Below are 18,760 nucleotides of genomic sequence, written 5' to 3' on the forward strand. Positions count from 1 at the left end.
TCTGCATCTTCAAGTTTTGACCAGTAGAATCAACTACATCCCATGAACCACAGCCCAAAGGGGAATGGGATTCAGGGAGGCCCTCTCTCTACCTTCGGCATTCTCACTGGAGAGGGCATGTCCACCTCCAGTTCCCTCTTTCATTCACATCATACAACCTGTGGGCATGGGTTGGTTGTCACACTGGAGCGTTCTCAGCTTCGGATCCTCCTGCCTCAGAGCTACAAGGTGGCTGGGCAGTTAAGGATAACGATAACCACACAACTGACATTTATTAAGGACTCCCGTGTACTGAGGCCCTGGGCCACCAGCTCCATGCACTGCATCTCATTTCATCCTCACACACGGCTCATCATACCCGTGGGGCAGCTGAGAGTACCAGAGGCAAAGCAACAAGCTCAAGGCCACAGCAAGGAAGAGTAACAGAGTGGGAATGTGCCCGCGGGCAGGCTTGCTCTAGCTCCTGCAGGAGTCCGTGTGCACCTTCCATTGCTGCATCCAGTCCAAGGACTGATGCCTATGGTGCATAGGTTGATTCAGGACACGAAACATAGGAACTCTCAGTTGCCTCCAGTAATGAGGATTTGTTCTGTCACATGAAGACAAGTAGGAAACTGGGAACCTGGTCCAGTGGCTGCGGTGAGCTTCATGTGGAGCAGTTCTCGGGATACCAACCTCGGGTATCCTCGGGTACCAAGCTCCCTTTCTGCCAGCTTCTTCCTACTCACAGCAGCTGACTTCTCTTGCAGTATGGCTTTTGCTTCCTCACAGAATTATCTGCTCATGGCTTCTACTCAGGGCAGGGTGCGTCGCATTCTCCCTGGTTGTCCTGCTCTTGAACTGTCTAAAAGGGTTTGATTTACTACTCTCCAGGCTTGGGTGCCCCCACTGGTACCCGTACATGTTTACCCATGGGCTTCTAGTCAGCCCATGGAAGACTGCCTGAGTCAAGTGTTGGTTCTGGGCCCTCTCAGCTGAGGGCAGGGCAGCAGGATAATGGGGACTAAGTGGGAAGGGGCTCTGTGCCTTGTGGCCATGAGTAGGAACATGCCCAGTGCCAAAACACCATGCAGGCTGGCCTTCAGGGGGGCCAGTATATCTTTCTGGTTAACTGCAAAGGCCTTAAAGAAAGACAGACCTGAGGCTGGGTGGACTCTGCTGCTTATTAGCTGTGTGAATGTGGGGAAATTTTTTGATCTTTCCAGTACTCAGTTTCCTCTTCTGTTAAATGGGTGCAACAGTAACACCTACTTCAGTTTGTAGGATTACATGAAACAAAGCCTGTAGAGCACTTGGCACAGGATATGTGCATGAAAACATGAGACTCCCATCATTGTCATTATTAACAAGGTGAGCTCACAGCTTGGGTTGAACAGAATTACAGAGATTTCTTTGTGAACAGAATAGCATGGTGGTTAAATACCAAGGTTCTGAAGGCAGCATAACTTCGTTTAAATCCTGGCTCCACATGTATTGGCTGGGTTCTTGGGAAAGTTACCTAAACTCACATCTCTAAAAGGCAAACAGTATCTAACTCGGAGAGTTCATGTGAGAATTTAAGAAGGTGGGAAAAAAAACAGGGAAGAAATCCATGCAAAGTACTTAGCGCAGAGCCTGGCACATCGTTGGTAACCACGACTGTGGTTATTATTCATTTTTTTAGAGGCTGCTAAGTATCACGGATGAAATGCAGGAAGTGTTAGGTTGATATTTGATCATGAACTTTGTTTTCAACACTTCGAGATCATTTTTGAAAGTAACAGAAAAAGTTGAGTGTGTTTTCATTCTAACCCACTTCAACATATTAATGCTTAGGCTTTAAGAACAATTATTTTCTTTTTAAAGAATACAGAAGACATACTTTTCCAAACCCATACGTGGGAAACCAAAGTTAAGTGATTTTCTGATTTCCAGAGGGTGGCTGCAGAAGAATCCAGAGAGAGGGAGGAACCTTGATTTACTTCAGCCCCTATCCTCCACCAGTCCCCCCCACCCCATCAGTACAGGGAGCTAATCGTTCCTGGTTATTGGGCTGATGGCCTTTGTGAGCCAGAGGCAGGTTTAGGTTGGCAGTCAAAATAATAACTGTTGGGCTTCCCTGGTGGCGCAGTGGTTGAGAATCCGCCTGCCAATGCAGGAGACACGGGTTCGTGCCCCGGTCCGGGAAGATCCCACATGCCGCGGAGCAACTAAGCCCGTGAGCCATGGCCGCTGAGCCTGTGCGTCCGGAGCCTGTGCTCTGCAACGGGAGAGGCCACAACAGTGAGAGGCCCGCGTACCGCAAAAATAATAATAATAATAATAATAATAATAATAATAACTGTTATGGAAACTACTGAGAATGTGTAAAACCCCTCATTTTGGTATCATATTAGACTGTCTGAGATGTTTATACATAGTATGACAGCCACTCAATGCACTTCCATCTGGGGAATCAGGTACTAGTCATTAAGAAGAAAATATAGATGTTTTTTCAAAGACATATTAGCAAATGACAGAATAACAAAAACCAAAGAAATCTCACCTTGTGGCAGCCTGATGGGGTGGAGGGTTGCGTGGGATTTGTATTTCCTGTCTTTACATGGTCCTGCTGGCTGCAACCTGTCCTCTGACTGTCCGTTTTGCTGTCAGTCCCTGCCTTTGGAAGAAGAATTAAGCAACCCAAAGGGGTCTGGGCGGCCATAGCTACCATGTTACTATTGTCACCATGTGGCAGGCGCTGTGCTCAGCACTTACCGTACGTTTGCCATTACACCCTGCGGGGACCCTGTGAAAGGGGTTGCATTGCTGCTGTTTCACAGAAAAGGAAACTCAGGTGTCAAACACGATATTAACATGTCCCAAATCCACACAGCTGGGAATTGGCAAAGCCAGAAATCACATCCAGGTTTTTGTTTGTTTGTTTGTTTGTTTGTTTGTTTGTTTTGTGTGTGTGTGTGTGTGTGTGTGTGTACAAATCTTGTGATCCTGATAACAGAATGCACTGCCTTCTTTGTTCAGCAAATATTTATAGGTGAGGTTTTCAGAGGTGACGAAGAAGAGAGCCCAGTGCTACTGAAAATTAGTCCTTGGGCCACCTTTATCTATGTGTCCAAGGTCTGTTTGCTACTTTACATTTAAACAAGGTTTTGTAACTTTCAAAGCTTTCTTATGTACATTTTCTCTTTCTGGCTTCTAACAGATGAATGCTATACAAAGTTGAATAATGAAGTGCTGATCTTAAAAACAAAACAAAACAAAAAGAACCCAAATATTTAGTGTTTAATGAACACTTAGCCCAGCTTCCTAACAAGCAGCGCCAGATGTAGCACGTGCTGTAGTTGCCCTTCCCACACTCGTGGCCCACCCAAAATATACCTGCAGCTTCGGTGGACATTTCCCATGCATCCTGAGAGCCTCCTACCTCTTTCATTCTCTGGGCTTTCTCAGGCTACAGGAGAGTTCTCAGCCCACCTGCAGGGCAAGCCAGAAGTGCTAGGGACTTAATGTCCGTAAGAGCAACTTTCAACCAGGGAGGGGCTGGTATTAATGGGTAAATAGCCCGGGACACTTCTGATACTCAAGTATGTTCAATACAGTCTAAACTCAGAAGTTCCCATGCAGAATTGAGTCCCAGTTATTACCCAAAGCAATAACCTGCTGATAAACACTTCCTTTTACTGGCTTCCCACAGGGAGCCAGATAGACATTTCCCCTGGACCAGCCACTCAGTAGAGAACTTATTGATTGTCCACTGTTAATCAATAATTATAGACAGTAGTCCAGGGAAGATCTGGCCCCTGCCCTTTTAGATTTTACAAACACATACACACAGTGGAGACTTGGCCACAGTTGGGCATGTAGCAGTTTGGGAGGTGACTGCAAAAATCCAGGACAGAAATGATGGTGACTTGGTTCAGGTCAGTGGCAGTGAGTGACGAGAAGTAGTTGAATTTGGATATATTTTGAAAATAATGCTAAGAGGTTTCGCTGACAGGTCAGATGTAGGATGTGAGAGAAAGAGGAAAGTCGAGGATGCTAAGTCCCCCTACCCCTTGAGCAACTGGAAGAATGGAGTTGTTTTCAACTTAGATGGGAAGACGACAGAAAGAGGGCAGGTAATAGGAGTCAAGCTTTTGACATGTATGCTTGAAATGCCTGTTAGTCATCCAAGTGAAGGTGTAGAGCAGAGAGCTGGAATGCAAGCTGGAGCTCAGGGGAAAGGCCAGGGATGAAGATATAAAATTTGGGAGTCAAAGGCATGTAGATTGGAGCGTAGATGAGATCATGGAGGGAGTCTCTCATTTCAAGGAAAGTACAGTCTAGTTGGAGGAGACAGTCGTTACTGAGTCACACAAATAACTCATTTGCACACCATGATGAAGTCTGGAAAGGCAGTTGCACTGACTGTCCTCTGGGGGCCTGAAAGATGCAGCAGACCCTGCCCTGAAACGATTAGAAGGAGGGGGCATTCTATACAAAGGAAGAATACAGCTATGAACTCAGAAAACAACCAAAAGCACAAAGTAGTAGTGAGAAATGATCCTAGCAAAGAAGTTGGGGTCCAATCATGGAGAGCATTGACGGTCAAGAGAAGGAGTTTAGATTTCTCCTGTGGGCAGTGGGGAGCCACTGAGGTGGGTGATCGACAGGATTGGAACTGTTCCATAGGGCAACTCACTCTAGAGGTTGAAAGGGCAAGAGATAAGAGGCTGTAAGACCAGAGAGTAGGGAGGAAGGAGAGGAAGGGATGGGATGGGAAGACATTTAAGAAGAAACACAATTTGACAACAGGTAACAAAATGTTCAATACGTGTAAGATTTGATCAGCATTACCATCTCGAGAAGAAGAGTGGAGAAGAGGTATATATGGGAGGTGCAAGGCATACATAGAAGAGTGATCATTGAAACACTGTTTATAACAGAAAATGCTGAGAAGCAATGTAAAGGTCCACCAATAAAAGACTGATGCAATACACTGTGATACATCTCTACAATAGAATGCTCTTCAGTGATTAAAAGTGATGATATATATCTGAATTCACTGGCATGAAAGGAACACACAATTTATTGTTGAATGAAAGAGGCTGTGAAACAGAATTTATCGTTTAACCCCATTTATCAAAATGCTATCTTTGTAATATCGTTTGTGTATATACGTCTAGGGAGACCTTTGAAATTATGTTCCTCAAAATGTCAGTGATGGTTTTCCCCAGATGATAGGATTGCTGGTGTGTCATTTGTTAGTTTATTTATTTGATTTGGGAGGAGGCAATTTTTCTATCTTACTGCATGGCATGAATTTTCTGCCACAAGCTTGTAACAGTTTAAACAAGAGACAATACAGATTTTCTAAAGGAAGTCAAACAGACAGGGCAGGGCAAACATAGCCCCAGGTCTACAGTGAGAGCAGGTGTTAATGTGGGTCAACGAACCTCTTCCTTGGGTCTTTGGAACTAAAGGAACTTCAGTCTGAAGCACGGGGGAGGGATGTCTGGGGTAGCATGCTCAGATGGCCTGGTGACCTTCTCCCTTCTTCCAGGGTCTTCCTGAGAGCTATCAACAAGTTTGCAGAAACCATGAACCAGAAATTCCTGGAAAACACGAACTTTGAGTTTCAGGTGAGTGTGAGGCGTCAGACTTGCCCTTGGAGTGCCCTGGCCGGGCTGCTCCAGCAATCTGGGCTAATTGCTCCATCAGACACATTCCCAAAACACTCGGAAGCTATGCCTGTGTCTCTGGGTGTTTCCACAGAGCGGTGGGGGAGAGAGGGGAGGGAGGGAAGTACTCAGCGTTTGGAACCAGGCCTTTGACTAAATAGTCATCAACTGAGCAGCATATGCAAATGTGACCGTATGATGCATCTTGTGCTGAAGAGGAGACTTGCATTCATTCATTTTCAAAGTGGGTGCCACCTTTTAAAAATGTATTTTTTTTTTTTTTTTTTTTTTTATTCACCGGAGCCTAGAAAAGCAGCCATTCTCAGATACTGAAAGATAAAGCTCACTAGTACATTTCTGTGACTTTCTGATTCCTCCAGAAATCACTTTTAGTGCTCAGACAAGACCTGGGAACTCTGTGAGATTCAGGGGCCTCAAAGCACGCCCCTGGGGCAGACAGGGCGACACATCTGCTCAGGGCCCAGGCAAGAAGAACCAACGCTTCAAAGCCTTGTGGACAAGTTCAGATTGCTACCTCTGTCTGGAGGTGTGAGAGAGGAGACCCTTAAAAGGGGATCCCCCCCTCCAGAGAAGCCTCTGACCCCCAGGATCTCTCACAGCACAAGCTTAGGGAGTGGCCAGCAAACTGGGGCAATGGCTTTTTCTGCCTGCTCATCTGGGGTTTCATTTCCTGTCTGGGCTCTGGCCTCTGACCAGCCGAGGAACCTCAGGCAAGGCCTGGACTGCATCCGTGCCTCAGCTGACTCATCTGTAGAATGCTCACAGCACCTCCCCTCGCTACTTCGTAGGGTTTTTCCAGAACGGGAACGTGCCAAGGCACTTGCTAGGGGAACTCACTTGTAAGGAGGGTCCCAACAGTTTCCAATCAAACACTTCCTCCTCCAAGAGGCCTCCCCTGCCTGATTCCTCTCTGAAGGTCCCCTAACAACCCCATGGCCACTGTATATCACCACTTAGCCTGCTGTAGTCTCTTCATAGCACTCCGTGCTAGCTTTCTTATTTGCCTACATGCCCGTTCTCTTTCTTTCCTCTGGTAGTAGGTAAGCTTCGGGAGTCAGGAGTGTGAAGACCTGTACTCACAGGGAATCTATGCTGTGTTCCTGGCACATAGTAGGTCTCCTTGGGGAGGTGATGCCTGGGCTGAGGTCTGTGAGATCCGCTCTGCTAGATAGCACCGGCCTATAAATACTTAATAAATGTTATCTTTGAATAAGATTCTCTCCCACTACCTTGCATTTAAATCAGGCAGCTGAACTATAATGATAATGATGATGAAAAGAATAGCTGCCATTTTCTGACAGCATTGTACGTGCAGATCTCACAAGAAGCACTTTATGCATTATCTTTCTCAGTCCTTACAACTACCCTACAAGGTAGTTACTGTGACTGTTATTTTCTCTACTGGAGGGATGTGGACACTAAGACTCCCAGGCGATGAGCAGATAGTCTGAAGTCACACAGCTTGTCAGTGCAGAGGCGGGACGAAAGCACAGCAGTGGCTGGCACCAGAGCCTGCAGATCACTGCAGCCACATGCTGGAGATAGAGTTTCACCACCACATTGGGTTGACTGCTTGGCAGGGTCTGGGTGAGAGTTATAAATCTTTGACATGGAAACAAAACATGTCACTTTGGCTGTTTGAATCAGGAGAAGTGTTTGATCCCCTTCCAAATGTGGCCCAGGTGCCTGCAGGCTCTGGTTATGAGTACGATCAGGGAAGTTAATATGGCCATTGCTTTTTTGGAGGGGCAGCTCGGAACAACACACCTAGGGGCCAGTGGCAAAGCAGTGTTTGGGCCATAAAACTGTTGCCTGGTTTGTTCATCTCCTTCCGTGGGCATTGGTAATTATAGCCTCGGACCTGATTTCCTGACTCTGGGTCTCCTCCATGGTCTTAGGGGGGTACTTTCCACAAGAAGCTCAGCTTTAGTCCTTCATGCCATTCTTTGAGGTTGTATCCAGTTTCCCTGAAAGAAAATCTGCATCTGAGAGTGGCCCAGAGAAGTGAGGGTTTCATACATGGAAGGTTTGAGCTTATGAGCTGTGTGGCTTTAGGCAAATTACTTCACCTCTCTGTGCCTCGGTGTCCTCAACATCAAATTATGACACTAATAGTAGCTACTTCACTGGATTGTTGAGAGGATTCAGTGAATTAATTCGTGGAAAATACCTAGAAGAATGCCAGGAACATGGTAGTTACTGAGTGGTTAATAAATGTTAGCTCATTATGATTACAATAATTATCATTTTGACGTGATGATGATGACGGTGGTGGTGGTCTTAAATGTGTCAGGTCTGGGAACCCATGTGTCAGTCCTCAGCAAACAGGACAGTAGGGAGGCATCTTTCTGGTCACCACAACACTGCCTAGGGCTGTCACATCCACAAGATTTGTAAAACGGGAAAGGGTCCAACATTACAAAATGAAATAAGTCTTCTTTTCGAATGAGACTTCCACAGATACTTAGTGGGAGGAACTCAAGAACAGGATCGTTCTTCAAACTTACCTTTGTTCTCCTACCTTCTCCTCACTTGTGTGAGAATGGATTTATTCTCTGTACCCCGCCTGGAACACACCATGTTTTCTTCTCCTCACAGAGGAGGGGCAGGTACAATGAGATTATCCCTAAAATATTTTCCAGAACTGTGGTTTTATGATTCAAAGAGCAAAAAGCAAGAAGCTCTGTGGGTGCCCTTCTGTAGGTGACAAGACCTGGGAATTAGAAAAATGATGTTTCCTGCTTGCGGCTAAAAAAATTTGCATTCCCAGGCCCTATTCAAGATGCTGGACCTTGAGATTCACTTCTGTTTGCACGGTCAGGGAAGACCAAGAGCGGATTTCGAGTTTAACTCAGTGAGAATTTTTGTTTAAGAGCAATTCTCATGAGTCCAGGCTGTTGTGACATGCCTTGAGAAATTCAGAAGCAAAACAGAACACTGCCCTGCCTTCAAGGATCTTGGGGTCTCAATAGCAGACTATAAATCCATCTTCTAGCATCCAGGCTTTTGAAGAAGGTGACTAACCTTTATTAGGCATTGACTTAGGGCATTTTGATCCTTACCATAACTCTGTTAGGTTGGGATATACCCATTTTACTGGTGAAGAAACTGAGCTTCAGAGAAGTGCTTGACTTTCCTGTTAAAGGTCATCTAACTATTAAGTGGGTCTTCTGGGATTCAACCCCAGGCCCGTCTGCAATACCCAAGCTCTTTTCACTCTTCTGCACTGTCTCTTAGGAACAGGGTGCCTTTTGGATTTAGGAGACAGCTCGATGTAGCTCCAGAAACAGTCTGCCCTTGTTAGCTTTTCCTGGCTGTGGGACAGGGAGCTCTTCAATGACTGGCTGCAGAATTAGACTCTCCATGTTGGAAACTCTGATTGGTCCAGAAATCAGTGGTTGCACTTCAGATGTGTTCTTTGGCTCCAGATAATTTTTTTTCCATCTTAGGTGGCTGTCTGATTGCTAGTAAGACCCTTCTCTCTACTTGGGAAGCTATAATTGGCTCTGCCTTTGGTAATTCCAGCCTTAGTCTTGAGGCATTTCTGGATCAGCTTCTGGGCACCAGACCACCTTGGGATCATTTTGAAACCTGTGCTGGAGACCCTGTGAAATAAAAAGCTTCCAGAATATTCCCAGCCATTGGTGGAGGAATGAGGGCAGGCTTGGTCTTTATAATGGGAAATGTAACCAGTGATGGCAAAAAACATGAGAGAGGGAGCACAGACACAGAGGGCGCACTCATTGACGCCTTGAAGAGGCCCACAGCACTACCCACAGGGAGGTCGTGGCAGGACGCCTCCACCAGGCAGGAAGATGGTCACATGCTTGGGGACAGCTTCTGCGGCCCTGCCTGCTTCAGCTTGAGGACCCTAGACAACCTCTGGACTGATGTTCCCAACCTGAATCTGTAGTTGGAAACTTTCACTCCCAGAATCAATGGCATCTTCAGAATGGCCATGGCAGCTGGGCCTTTGCACCACAGAGGTGGGTATGCTGACTGCATTTCAGCAACCCTGGGTGTTGGGTCCTTTTTTTAAAAAATAAGAATCTGGGGTAAATAATAATTCAAGGCCATTGAGAAAGAAACTTATAGGATCAGACATTCTTAATGTCTCTGCTGTAAAGATATCTGATGAACCAGTGGAAAACTCAACCAACGACAAAGGCTAACAAGAACCAAGAAAGAAGAAGAAGAGCAATTTTAGCAGAAGAGCAGAGTGGTTAAAGAATGCAAGTTCTGGAGACACATACACTTGGATTCAAATGCCAGCTTCATCATTTTGTAACTGTGTGAACTTGGGCAAGTTATTCAACCTCTCTGGGCCTCAGTTCCCTGTTCTCTAAAATGGGGAGACTCATACTACCAATAGCATAGTTTCTGGAGAGGATTTAACAAGAACACATGTGGCATGCTGGGCTCATTAATGAACTCCTTCAATAAATATTTCCTGAGTACTAGTTGGGTTAGACGTGATCCTAGACACTGGATATACAACAGGGAATAAAAAGATGAGTTTTCTTGCTTGCATGATGCTTACATCCGGTAGAGGAGACAGAAAGAAAATAAATTAGTTCTGCTTAAAATATGTCATGAATCCTGTGAACAGGGTGTAATGAGGGCAAATAATGGATGGATCTAGTTTAGTCCAGGCAGGCTGGGAAGGCTTCCCCTGGAAGTGATTTTTGAACTGAGATCAAAAGGCTGAGTAGGAGTTTACTAGGTAGCAATTTCCTCATTTTGTCCTTATAAGTACCCCCTTTAGATACTACCTAAAGTCTCAGAGAGGTAGGGTAACTTGCCCATGACAATGGAGCTTGTAATTGGATTGGAATTCTGGAAGGTGACCTGACAGTATCTATGAAAACAAAGACAACACAAACAATAACAATATCTGCATAGACCCTGTGCCTTAGCAGTTCCACGTCTAGGAATGTATACTGCATAACAGTCTCTCATGCATAAAGATATATAAACAAGGATGTTGATTACAGCACCAATGCTAAAGAAGAAAAAAGTTGGAGTCAAGCTAAATGTCTATAAATAGGAAATTGGTTACAATTAAAGTACATTCTTAGAGCAGAAGACCATGCAGCAATAAAAGAGAATGAAGCGGATCTCTATGTGCTAATGTGGAAACATCTGCAAGAAATATTGATGAGAGAAAAAAGCAAAGTATTAAGAAAAGATGTCTATACATATGTTTGTTTATACACAAAAATTTTTGGAAGAATATCCAGGAAATTGTTAGCAACATTTTCTTCTAGGGAATTAGACTAGGGTCCAAGGTCGGATGGAAAATAACTTTTTATTATTTAATCTTTTCAATCATTTAATGTTTTTTACTGTGTGTCTATTACATTTATAATTTTTTGAGAGTTAGTTAAAAATAGCTGAATTCTAATTACACCCACTAGCGGTATAACTGGGTGGTTGTTTAATTTATCTGGATCTCACTGTTTATATCTGTGAAGTAATAGATTTGGTCCAGATGACCCTTAAATTTATTCCAACTTTAACCTTCTATTGTCCTACGATTTCAAAATATGAAATTCGCAATCAGAAATCACCTTACTTCTTCCCCAGGGAAAAGGAACCCGTGTGTTTTGCCAAAGATTCTGTGGATTCTCTGAGCCATCCAGGCTGGGCTCTTAATAAAATGCCACCAGGCAGCTTGGGCCAGGGAGGAAAGAAAAATCTGGGATCTTTTGGAACAACTGGAGAATCTCTCTAACAAAATGGTGATCAATAAATAAATATTTTCTGGAGCACAACTGTATTTAAGCCATCGTACTGAATTTAGCATTAGGGATACAAATAAGTAGAAGCCGGAACCCTTGGTACGGGTGGAACTTACGATCGGAGAAGACAGGGCTTACAGATGCTCTCCGACCAGCACTTACAACAATCCTTCATGGTAGTTCCCATTATTCTTTCCATTTTACAAGTAAGAAAAATGAGGCTCAGAAAGGTCAAGTAGCTATCCAAAGACAGCTCAGCTAGTAAGAGAGAGACTGGTATCCATTCCCTAGCCTGTGAGACACTGATGCATGTGCTCTTAACCACTGGATGATCCGATCCTGTCATGGGAAGCGAGTGGAGCACAAGGTCAGGTGCGGAACGATGGACCCACGTCTGTGGTTGCACCTACTAAGTGCTCCTCAAATCTGGAAGGGCTGAGCAGACCTGATGTGCTCTGCCTTCTGGGAAGGGCTCACGAAGGAAGTGAGTCTCGAACTGGGCTTTGATGGAAGGATGGAAGTTAGATGCCACAGGTGTGAGCAAAGCCACAGAGGCCAAGATGCTTGTGTTCTGCCTGTGAGTCTGAGCAGGTCAGCCCCTCCCCCTCCTCTGGAATAGGCAGTTTGCTGAGGGAGAAAACACTGGAAATTGCCTGAAAAGCCAGGTTAGTTCATTTGGTTCTGATTCTTCAGGAGCAAGAGTCAAGGAAGGTTCAGGCAAGAAGTATCATGAGTGCCCAGCCATGTCTAGTTGTGGCCACTGCTCAGGCACTGCACAGAGCCACTGAACATGACGGCCTTCCCTCAGTTCCACAGTTGGACCCACAGAGCCTCATGGGCAGAACTGGGCAGGGGCTGCGGGTGAGGTACTTAGGGACACCATTTCTGATCCACCAAGAAGAAGAAGCACTGGATCTATGGTCTCATGGTCCATGAAGATCTTCAAGGAGAGAAGTCAAAAGAAAATCAGGTGTACTCCTAAGTATATACCCAAGAGAAATGAAAACATACATCCACACAAAAACTCATATGTAGATGTTCATAGCAGCATTATCCATAATAGCCAAAAGGTGGAAGCAAACCAAATGTCCATCAGGGATAAACAAATTGTGGTATATCCATATATATTTATACCCAGAATAGTATTCAGCAATAAACAGAAATGAAGTACTGACACATGTGACAACATGGATAAACATTGAAAACGTCATGCTTAGTGAAAGGAGCCAGACACTAAAGGAAGGTCACGTATTTTCCGATTCCATTTCTATGAAATGTCAAATCCACAGAGACAGAAGTAGCTTTGTGGTTGCCAGGGGCTGAGGAGGAAGAAAGAATGGAAGTGACTGCTAATGGGTGGGCGGTTTCTTTTTGGGGCAATGAAAATGTTCTAAAATTAGGTAGTAGTGAAGATTGTAGTACCTTGTGAGTATACTCAAATCCAATGAATGATATACTTTAAAGAGTTAAAGTTATGACATGTGAATTATATCTCAACTTGAAAAAGGAAAATCAGGAATGTGTGACAGAAAATATTTTTGAAGGACCAAGTCAGGTAGAATAGAGGGTGACAAGAAGCTTAATTAGATTTGACAGTGTCTAGGTATTCTCAAACGTGGTTGGGAGAGGGGGATTTCTGGAATTATTCTCAAAAGCGATACCAATTCAACTTACTTTGTCACATACCTATTTCCTGTTGTAACCTGATTATTCGTATGAAATCCCCTAAATTCAGGAATTTCTCACCCTAAAAATAACCCATTCCATGTCCTATGACCACGTTTTCCTGTTCCTTGGCTTGTGGTTTCATATCCTGGTCTTAAACAGGAGGAGGTTTGAGCTCTGGGCTTACGCAGACCAAAACAGTACATTTTCAGAACCTGCAAGTCATGGGGACGCCAGAAGGAAGGACAGTCAGAGTGGCTGAGAGACGCCCTGACCTTTTCACTGTGTTTGGATAAGCGAGGTTACTACGGAAACAGAAGAGCCTGAGATCTGATTCTTAGGGTGATGGGCAGTCTTTGGAGGACTTTGAGGAAGGGTGTGATCCGATCCGATCCTTCTGGGTTCTGTGTGCAGAGTTGACTTTACGGGGGCCACAAGCCAGGAGGTCACTTCACTGCACCCCTGGAGAGACTTGGTCTTTTTGGACTCTGGGAGATAAAGTTTCAAGTAAAACAAGGAAAGCTCATTTCCTCAACAGAGTATGAGCTGCACAAGGGCAGGGACTGCTGTCTGTGTAACCATTGCCCTATCCCCACATGATGACAATGCCTGGCCCATTGAAGATGTTCAATAAATGTGTGTTAATACATCCTCAGCTAAAGACTGATCACAGCGTGTAGAAAGAGACTTGAACGTCAGTCAGTAGGCTTGGGTTTAAATCCCAGCTCTGCTGTACGTATAACAAGCTGTGTGACCTTAAGCAAAATACTTAAGCCCTCTAAGCCTCAGTCTCCTCAACTGTAAAATGGGCCTAATAATGGCTACCAAGTTTTGAGAGATGAAAGGAGGGATGTGCGGGAAAGTGCCTAGCCCATGGTAAAATGAAGGGCTTGTTTTGCTCCTTTCTGAAACTGGAACCACAAGCCCATATGAAAGTAATACTCTGGGCAGCAATAGGGGCTTTATCAAGGGTAGAGCTGCCTTTCACCTAGTCTTGGCCATCTGAAACTTCCAATGAACATCTTTGAGTGAAGGGGATGAAGGTCTCATTGGCAGGTGATTTCCCCAGCTGGTGTTAACCCTCCCCTTGCTAGTCAATGTTTAGAGGAGGCTGGAAGTGTGTGGGCTTTGTCCAGCAAAGCGGCCCCCCACCTGCTCCTTGCAGGGCCATGGCATCTTGTAATAATTGCCCCTGAGCACCGAAGGCACCAGGTTGTACTATTTGCTTTGGTACCAAAGGAGTCACTAGAATAATGAAAAGAATAATAGGGCCAACCAGTGCTTTGGAGCTCTTACTGAGATTCATGCCCTTTAAACACATCATCTTTACCATAGCCCTCTGCAGTGGATACACAGGTACCCCTTTTGCAGATGGGTTCACTGAGGCTCAGCAATACCTTGGTTTGGGTCTCCATCTCTCGGTTCTGTAGCCTGTGTCCATATCACTGTCACTGCGGCTAATCTTTGGAGCCCTTGCCCTGCGCTGCACACTTTACCTGATCTCTTTCACCATGAGCAGTGGAGTGGGTTCTAGTATTAGTCTCTTCATTTAGCACCGAGAGATCATGTAAATGTGACGGTTATGACGAGCTTACCTGTAAACTTGGCCCTCAGTGGTTCTTGAACTCAAATTAGCATTGCAGTCACCCAGGGTACTTGTGAACACACGGATTTTTGGGGTCTGATTCAGTAGGTCAGGGGTGGGTCCAGAGAATTTGCATTTCTAATGAGTTCCCAGGTGATGCTAGTGCCCCTGGCCAGAGCCACACTTCAAAACCATTGAACTAAAGAGAAGGAAAAGGCAAAATATTCTAAGATGGAATAGGTTGTAGGCTGGTCCTCTGAGCTGTCGGGTGAATTAGGGAGGACTTCCAGAGAGGCTGAGAGTCTCTGAAATACTTAATCCCTCATCACCCTCTACTTTTGGGCACAGAACCAGCTCACCAGGGCACCCAGCTGGGGTGACTTATTTGTCTTTCAAAAACACAAAACGAAGCAAAACAACAACAATAAAAAAAAAGAGCAGCCCTAAAATCTTCCTCCTTGCCCAGATCCTGTTGTCAGAGAGAGGATGTGGTCGGCACCTAGAGAAATCCATCAGTTATCCTCGCTTTGGCCGGGATGTTAATTTCAGAGTCAGTGCCAGTTAGAAAATGGCAGCACACAGAATTAAACTGGTTCTGCCTCTGTCTTGTGCCATCTTCATACATTATTCACATTACCCAGCGTTTAATATGCTTTCCCACTTCAGACCCTCTCCATGACTGTTCTCCACTCTTTCATTTACAGCTGTGGAACAACTATTTTCATCTGGCAGTGGCTTTTATCACTCAGGATTCTCTGCAGCTGGAGCAGTTCTCACACGCCAAATACAACAAAATCCTGAATAAGTAGGTTGCATTTGGATCTCTTGAAAGGGGGGTAGGGGTTCATGAGAATCTCTGAGATGGTGACTGAAGCAGACATTTTTTTGTTCCTCCTAGGTACGGGGACATGAGACGGCTAATTGGCTTCTCCATCCGTGATATGTGGTACAAACTTGGTGAGTAGGCACACACAGCCAGGCAGACACCATTTGCACAGGCCAAGCTCCTTCTTGAAGACCATCCGTTAAAGGGCCATGGGGGCGCTTCAGCAGTGGCAGCTTGAAATAATAGTTTATCACTGTATGCGCCCCGGGTCCTTAATAAGTGCCTGATGAGAGAGGGTGCCCATCCCCCAAATCCCACCCCCCAAAACAGCTGTGGATCTGCTTCTCCTTGATGCCCCTGAGGCGTCAAGAACTCAAACTGGAATTTACAAGAAGGAGAAAGAGCACGACTGCTGTGGGAATGCACGTCGCACATGTGCTTTCTGCTGACTGGTGGGCGTTCTGCATCCTGCTTCCTATGTGATGTAGTGATCTACAAAAGACCCTCCAACCGCATGGGGGAGAATTCTTTCCGTGGAAGACAAAGGTCTTTTGCGGTATGTTTGAGCTGAAACGTGACCCCAGAAGCTGTCCCTTGCTTCAGTGAGCTGCAGGAATCCTGTGTGAGCTGAGTGGCATCTGTGGGAGGAAAGAAGGGGAGATGGAGTCAGCCAGGCATTTAGGGAGTGTCTGAGTCAGACCAGGGCCAAGGAGATCTTTATTGAATCTTCACATCACCTCCTGCAAGATGGAAACATTACCTGCTCCTTTTACTGATCAGGAAACTCAGAGAGGGAAGCAACTTGCTTGAGATGAAACAGTGGCAAATCCCAGAGCTTGGTTTTGATTCCACGAGGCTGGGGGCCACATACCTTGCCCAAGGCCTGAATCCTGCTCCATAAATAGGTGTGGAAAGGATGATGGGTAGATGGATGGATGAATAAATAGTAACAAGTAATGAACCATTTTCACCTCCGATTTTTGTGCACCCTCCTTGACTCTCTGCTGCCGAATTGCTCTGCCCTGGGCCTGGATGTGGGCCCTCTTCCGTCGAGCACTTGCAATGCTGTGCCCGTCTCTTAGATTCAACCTCCTCTGACTTTGCTTCTTGCCTCCCCAGACATCTTAGTGTCTTTCGGTTCCCATCTGATTTCCTGGACAGCCGTTCCTTGCCCTTTCCAGCAAGGCCCATTCGTTGTGGGGAAAGCACAGTGGATATCAGCCTGGGTTTTGTGTTTGCTGGCAGCAACTCAGCTCAGGCCAAGAGCACATAACTGGTAACAGGAGGGTTGTAGACTGGCTCACAAAATCAAAGGGAGAGCTGGGGAACCAGGCCCAGAACAGACTCTACATCTCTGCCTGGGGCCTTGCCCCGTCATTTACATGCTATGAGGCCCAAAGCCAGGGGACTGAGTGACACTGGGCCTAACCTGGGGAAACAGCATCTTCTCCCAGGGGGCTTATGAGGATCATAAGAGCAAATACTGGGAGAGTGAGGCCATGGAAGCCACACCCGTGTCAGAGTTTTTAATCATTATTTTCACCCTTGCGCCATCAGGAGGGAGCCTCATTTTCCTGTTCTGGCCCAGTAGTCATCAAAGCCAGGCCTGTGTCACTAAGGCCTGAAGGGCAGGGCCCGGGCGGTGCCCAGGCAGGTAATGTAAAAGAGTGAAGGGGCTGATGTATGTTAAACCCACAGAAATCCATAAAGCAGGGTACTCTCAACATTTGGGGTTGGATCATTCTTTGTTGTGGTGGCTGCCCTATGTATTGTAGGATATTTAGTAGCATCCCTGACCTCTAGCCACCAGATGCCTACCCACCAGGTCCTCCTTAGTTGCGATAACCAAAAAAAGTCTCTAGACATTGCCAAATGTCGTGTGTGTGTGTGTGCGTGCGTGTGTGTATACAGAATCATCCCCATTTGTAAGCCACTATCATAAATAAATACCATCTCTGCCCTGTTTTTCTAGAACAGCATACCTTTCTCAGTCTATCTTTTGTTTTTCCACTTTGGATAATGACGGGGTTGTAAGAAATATTTTATGTTTCATTCACCATTACCCTGCAATAGGAAAAAAACAAAAAAGCATAGTGCAAGTGAAGGCCTACCTGGTAGCCAACATCTGGCCTCAGGGGTCAGGATTATAGGAAGGAGTAGGTGGGCCTGCAGCAGAGGGAAGCAGATGTGCCCCAGCTAAAAGGGACAGTTGCTGTCCTGCTCTGGCTGACTGCCATCCTTTCAGAATACAAGGCCGACATTGTCACATCTTCCGTTTTTTCAAAAGAAGCCAGGAAACATAATTTTTAAATGCATTTTCCAATTTATGAATATTGGTGATAACTAATTGAAAGTTTTTTAAACGTTGAATGTGTCCAGTGAAAGAAACATGGGTCCCAGATTCAGTTTGCATATGAGTTTGCATTCTTTGCTTTACAACAGCAAAGAGGAGGTAAAGCGTGGTGGGCTTCCTTTCCCAGATCTACATATCAAGCTTTGCCAGAATTGCAAAACAGGGATCTGTGCTTTGTTTGTTTCTAGTTCTTCCACACAGCCTGCTCTTTTCTGAATGTCCTTCATTGCCGTTGTTTTGCACACAGAAGATTTTATTTAGATATAGATTACGTTTTGGCAGGCATTCCGGTGTTCCCAATTATGCTGATGAATGAAAAGATGTTACCAAATATTCCACCCGCTTAGAATCACAGAACATCAGCACAGGAAGGGCCCTTTAGAGATCATATTGTCCAGCATTTTTCAAACATTTATTTTTAGCTGAGGGCCAATAAAAAAATATCCTGCTCAACACAGAAATTGGATGAAAACCAAGCTATTCTAACTGAAGTCGAGTGGGGGGCCCAGAGCCCATTATAATGGGCCTCTCCTGAACTCCCATGTCGACCCCTGTGGATTTTCTGGGGAGAAATCCTGAAGTACTTCAGAGAATAGTTTGAAGCTACAGGTCTGGTCCAACCCACCATTTTACCACTGAGGAAACTGAGGCACAGAGAGGCAAAGAGGTGTGTACAAGATCCTGGAGTGGATTAGAGTTAGATTCAGGACAAGTACCCTGGCACGAGTGTTTGTCCAGAAGCATCACAGACTCCTTGATGTATTCAAGTACGTGTAGGATGAATTAATGTAATTAAAAGATATACTTGTTAGGGTTTGGGGGTTGCAAGAGAGAGATGCTGACTGTGACTGCCTTAATCAGGGAAGGTACTTATCAGAAGGGGAAGGGGAAATGGGCTACGAAGGGTAGGGCCAGAGACACTCAAGGATC

General features: G+C 45.4%; 1 protein-coding gene across 1 annotated transcript in view; it reads left to right on the forward strand.

The window, feature by feature from the left end:
• DOCK2 (dedicator of cytokinesis 2) overlaps window positions 1-18,760 on the forward strand; it is a 420,075-nt gene that overhangs the window by 331,151 nt on the left and 70,164 nt on the right. Inside the window, exons 30-32 of the mRNA XM_059061186.2 lie at window positions 5,522-5,600; window positions 15,356-15,456; window positions 15,550-15,608. Of these exons, the coding sequence (XP_058917169.1) occupies window positions 5,522-5,600; window positions 15,356-15,456; window positions 15,550-15,608 (239 nt within the window). The remainder of the gene's footprint in view (window positions 1-5,521; window positions 5,601-15,355; window positions 15,457-15,549; window positions 15,609-18,760) is intronic.

This window comes from Kogia breviceps, chromosome 4 (assembly GCF_026419965.1).
Source record: "Kogia breviceps isolate mKogBre1 chromosome 4, mKogBre1 haplotype 1, whole genome shotgun sequence".
In the NCBI taxonomy this organism is placed as follows: Eukaryota; Metazoa; Chordata; class Mammalia; order Artiodactyla; family Physeteridae; genus Kogia; species Kogia breviceps.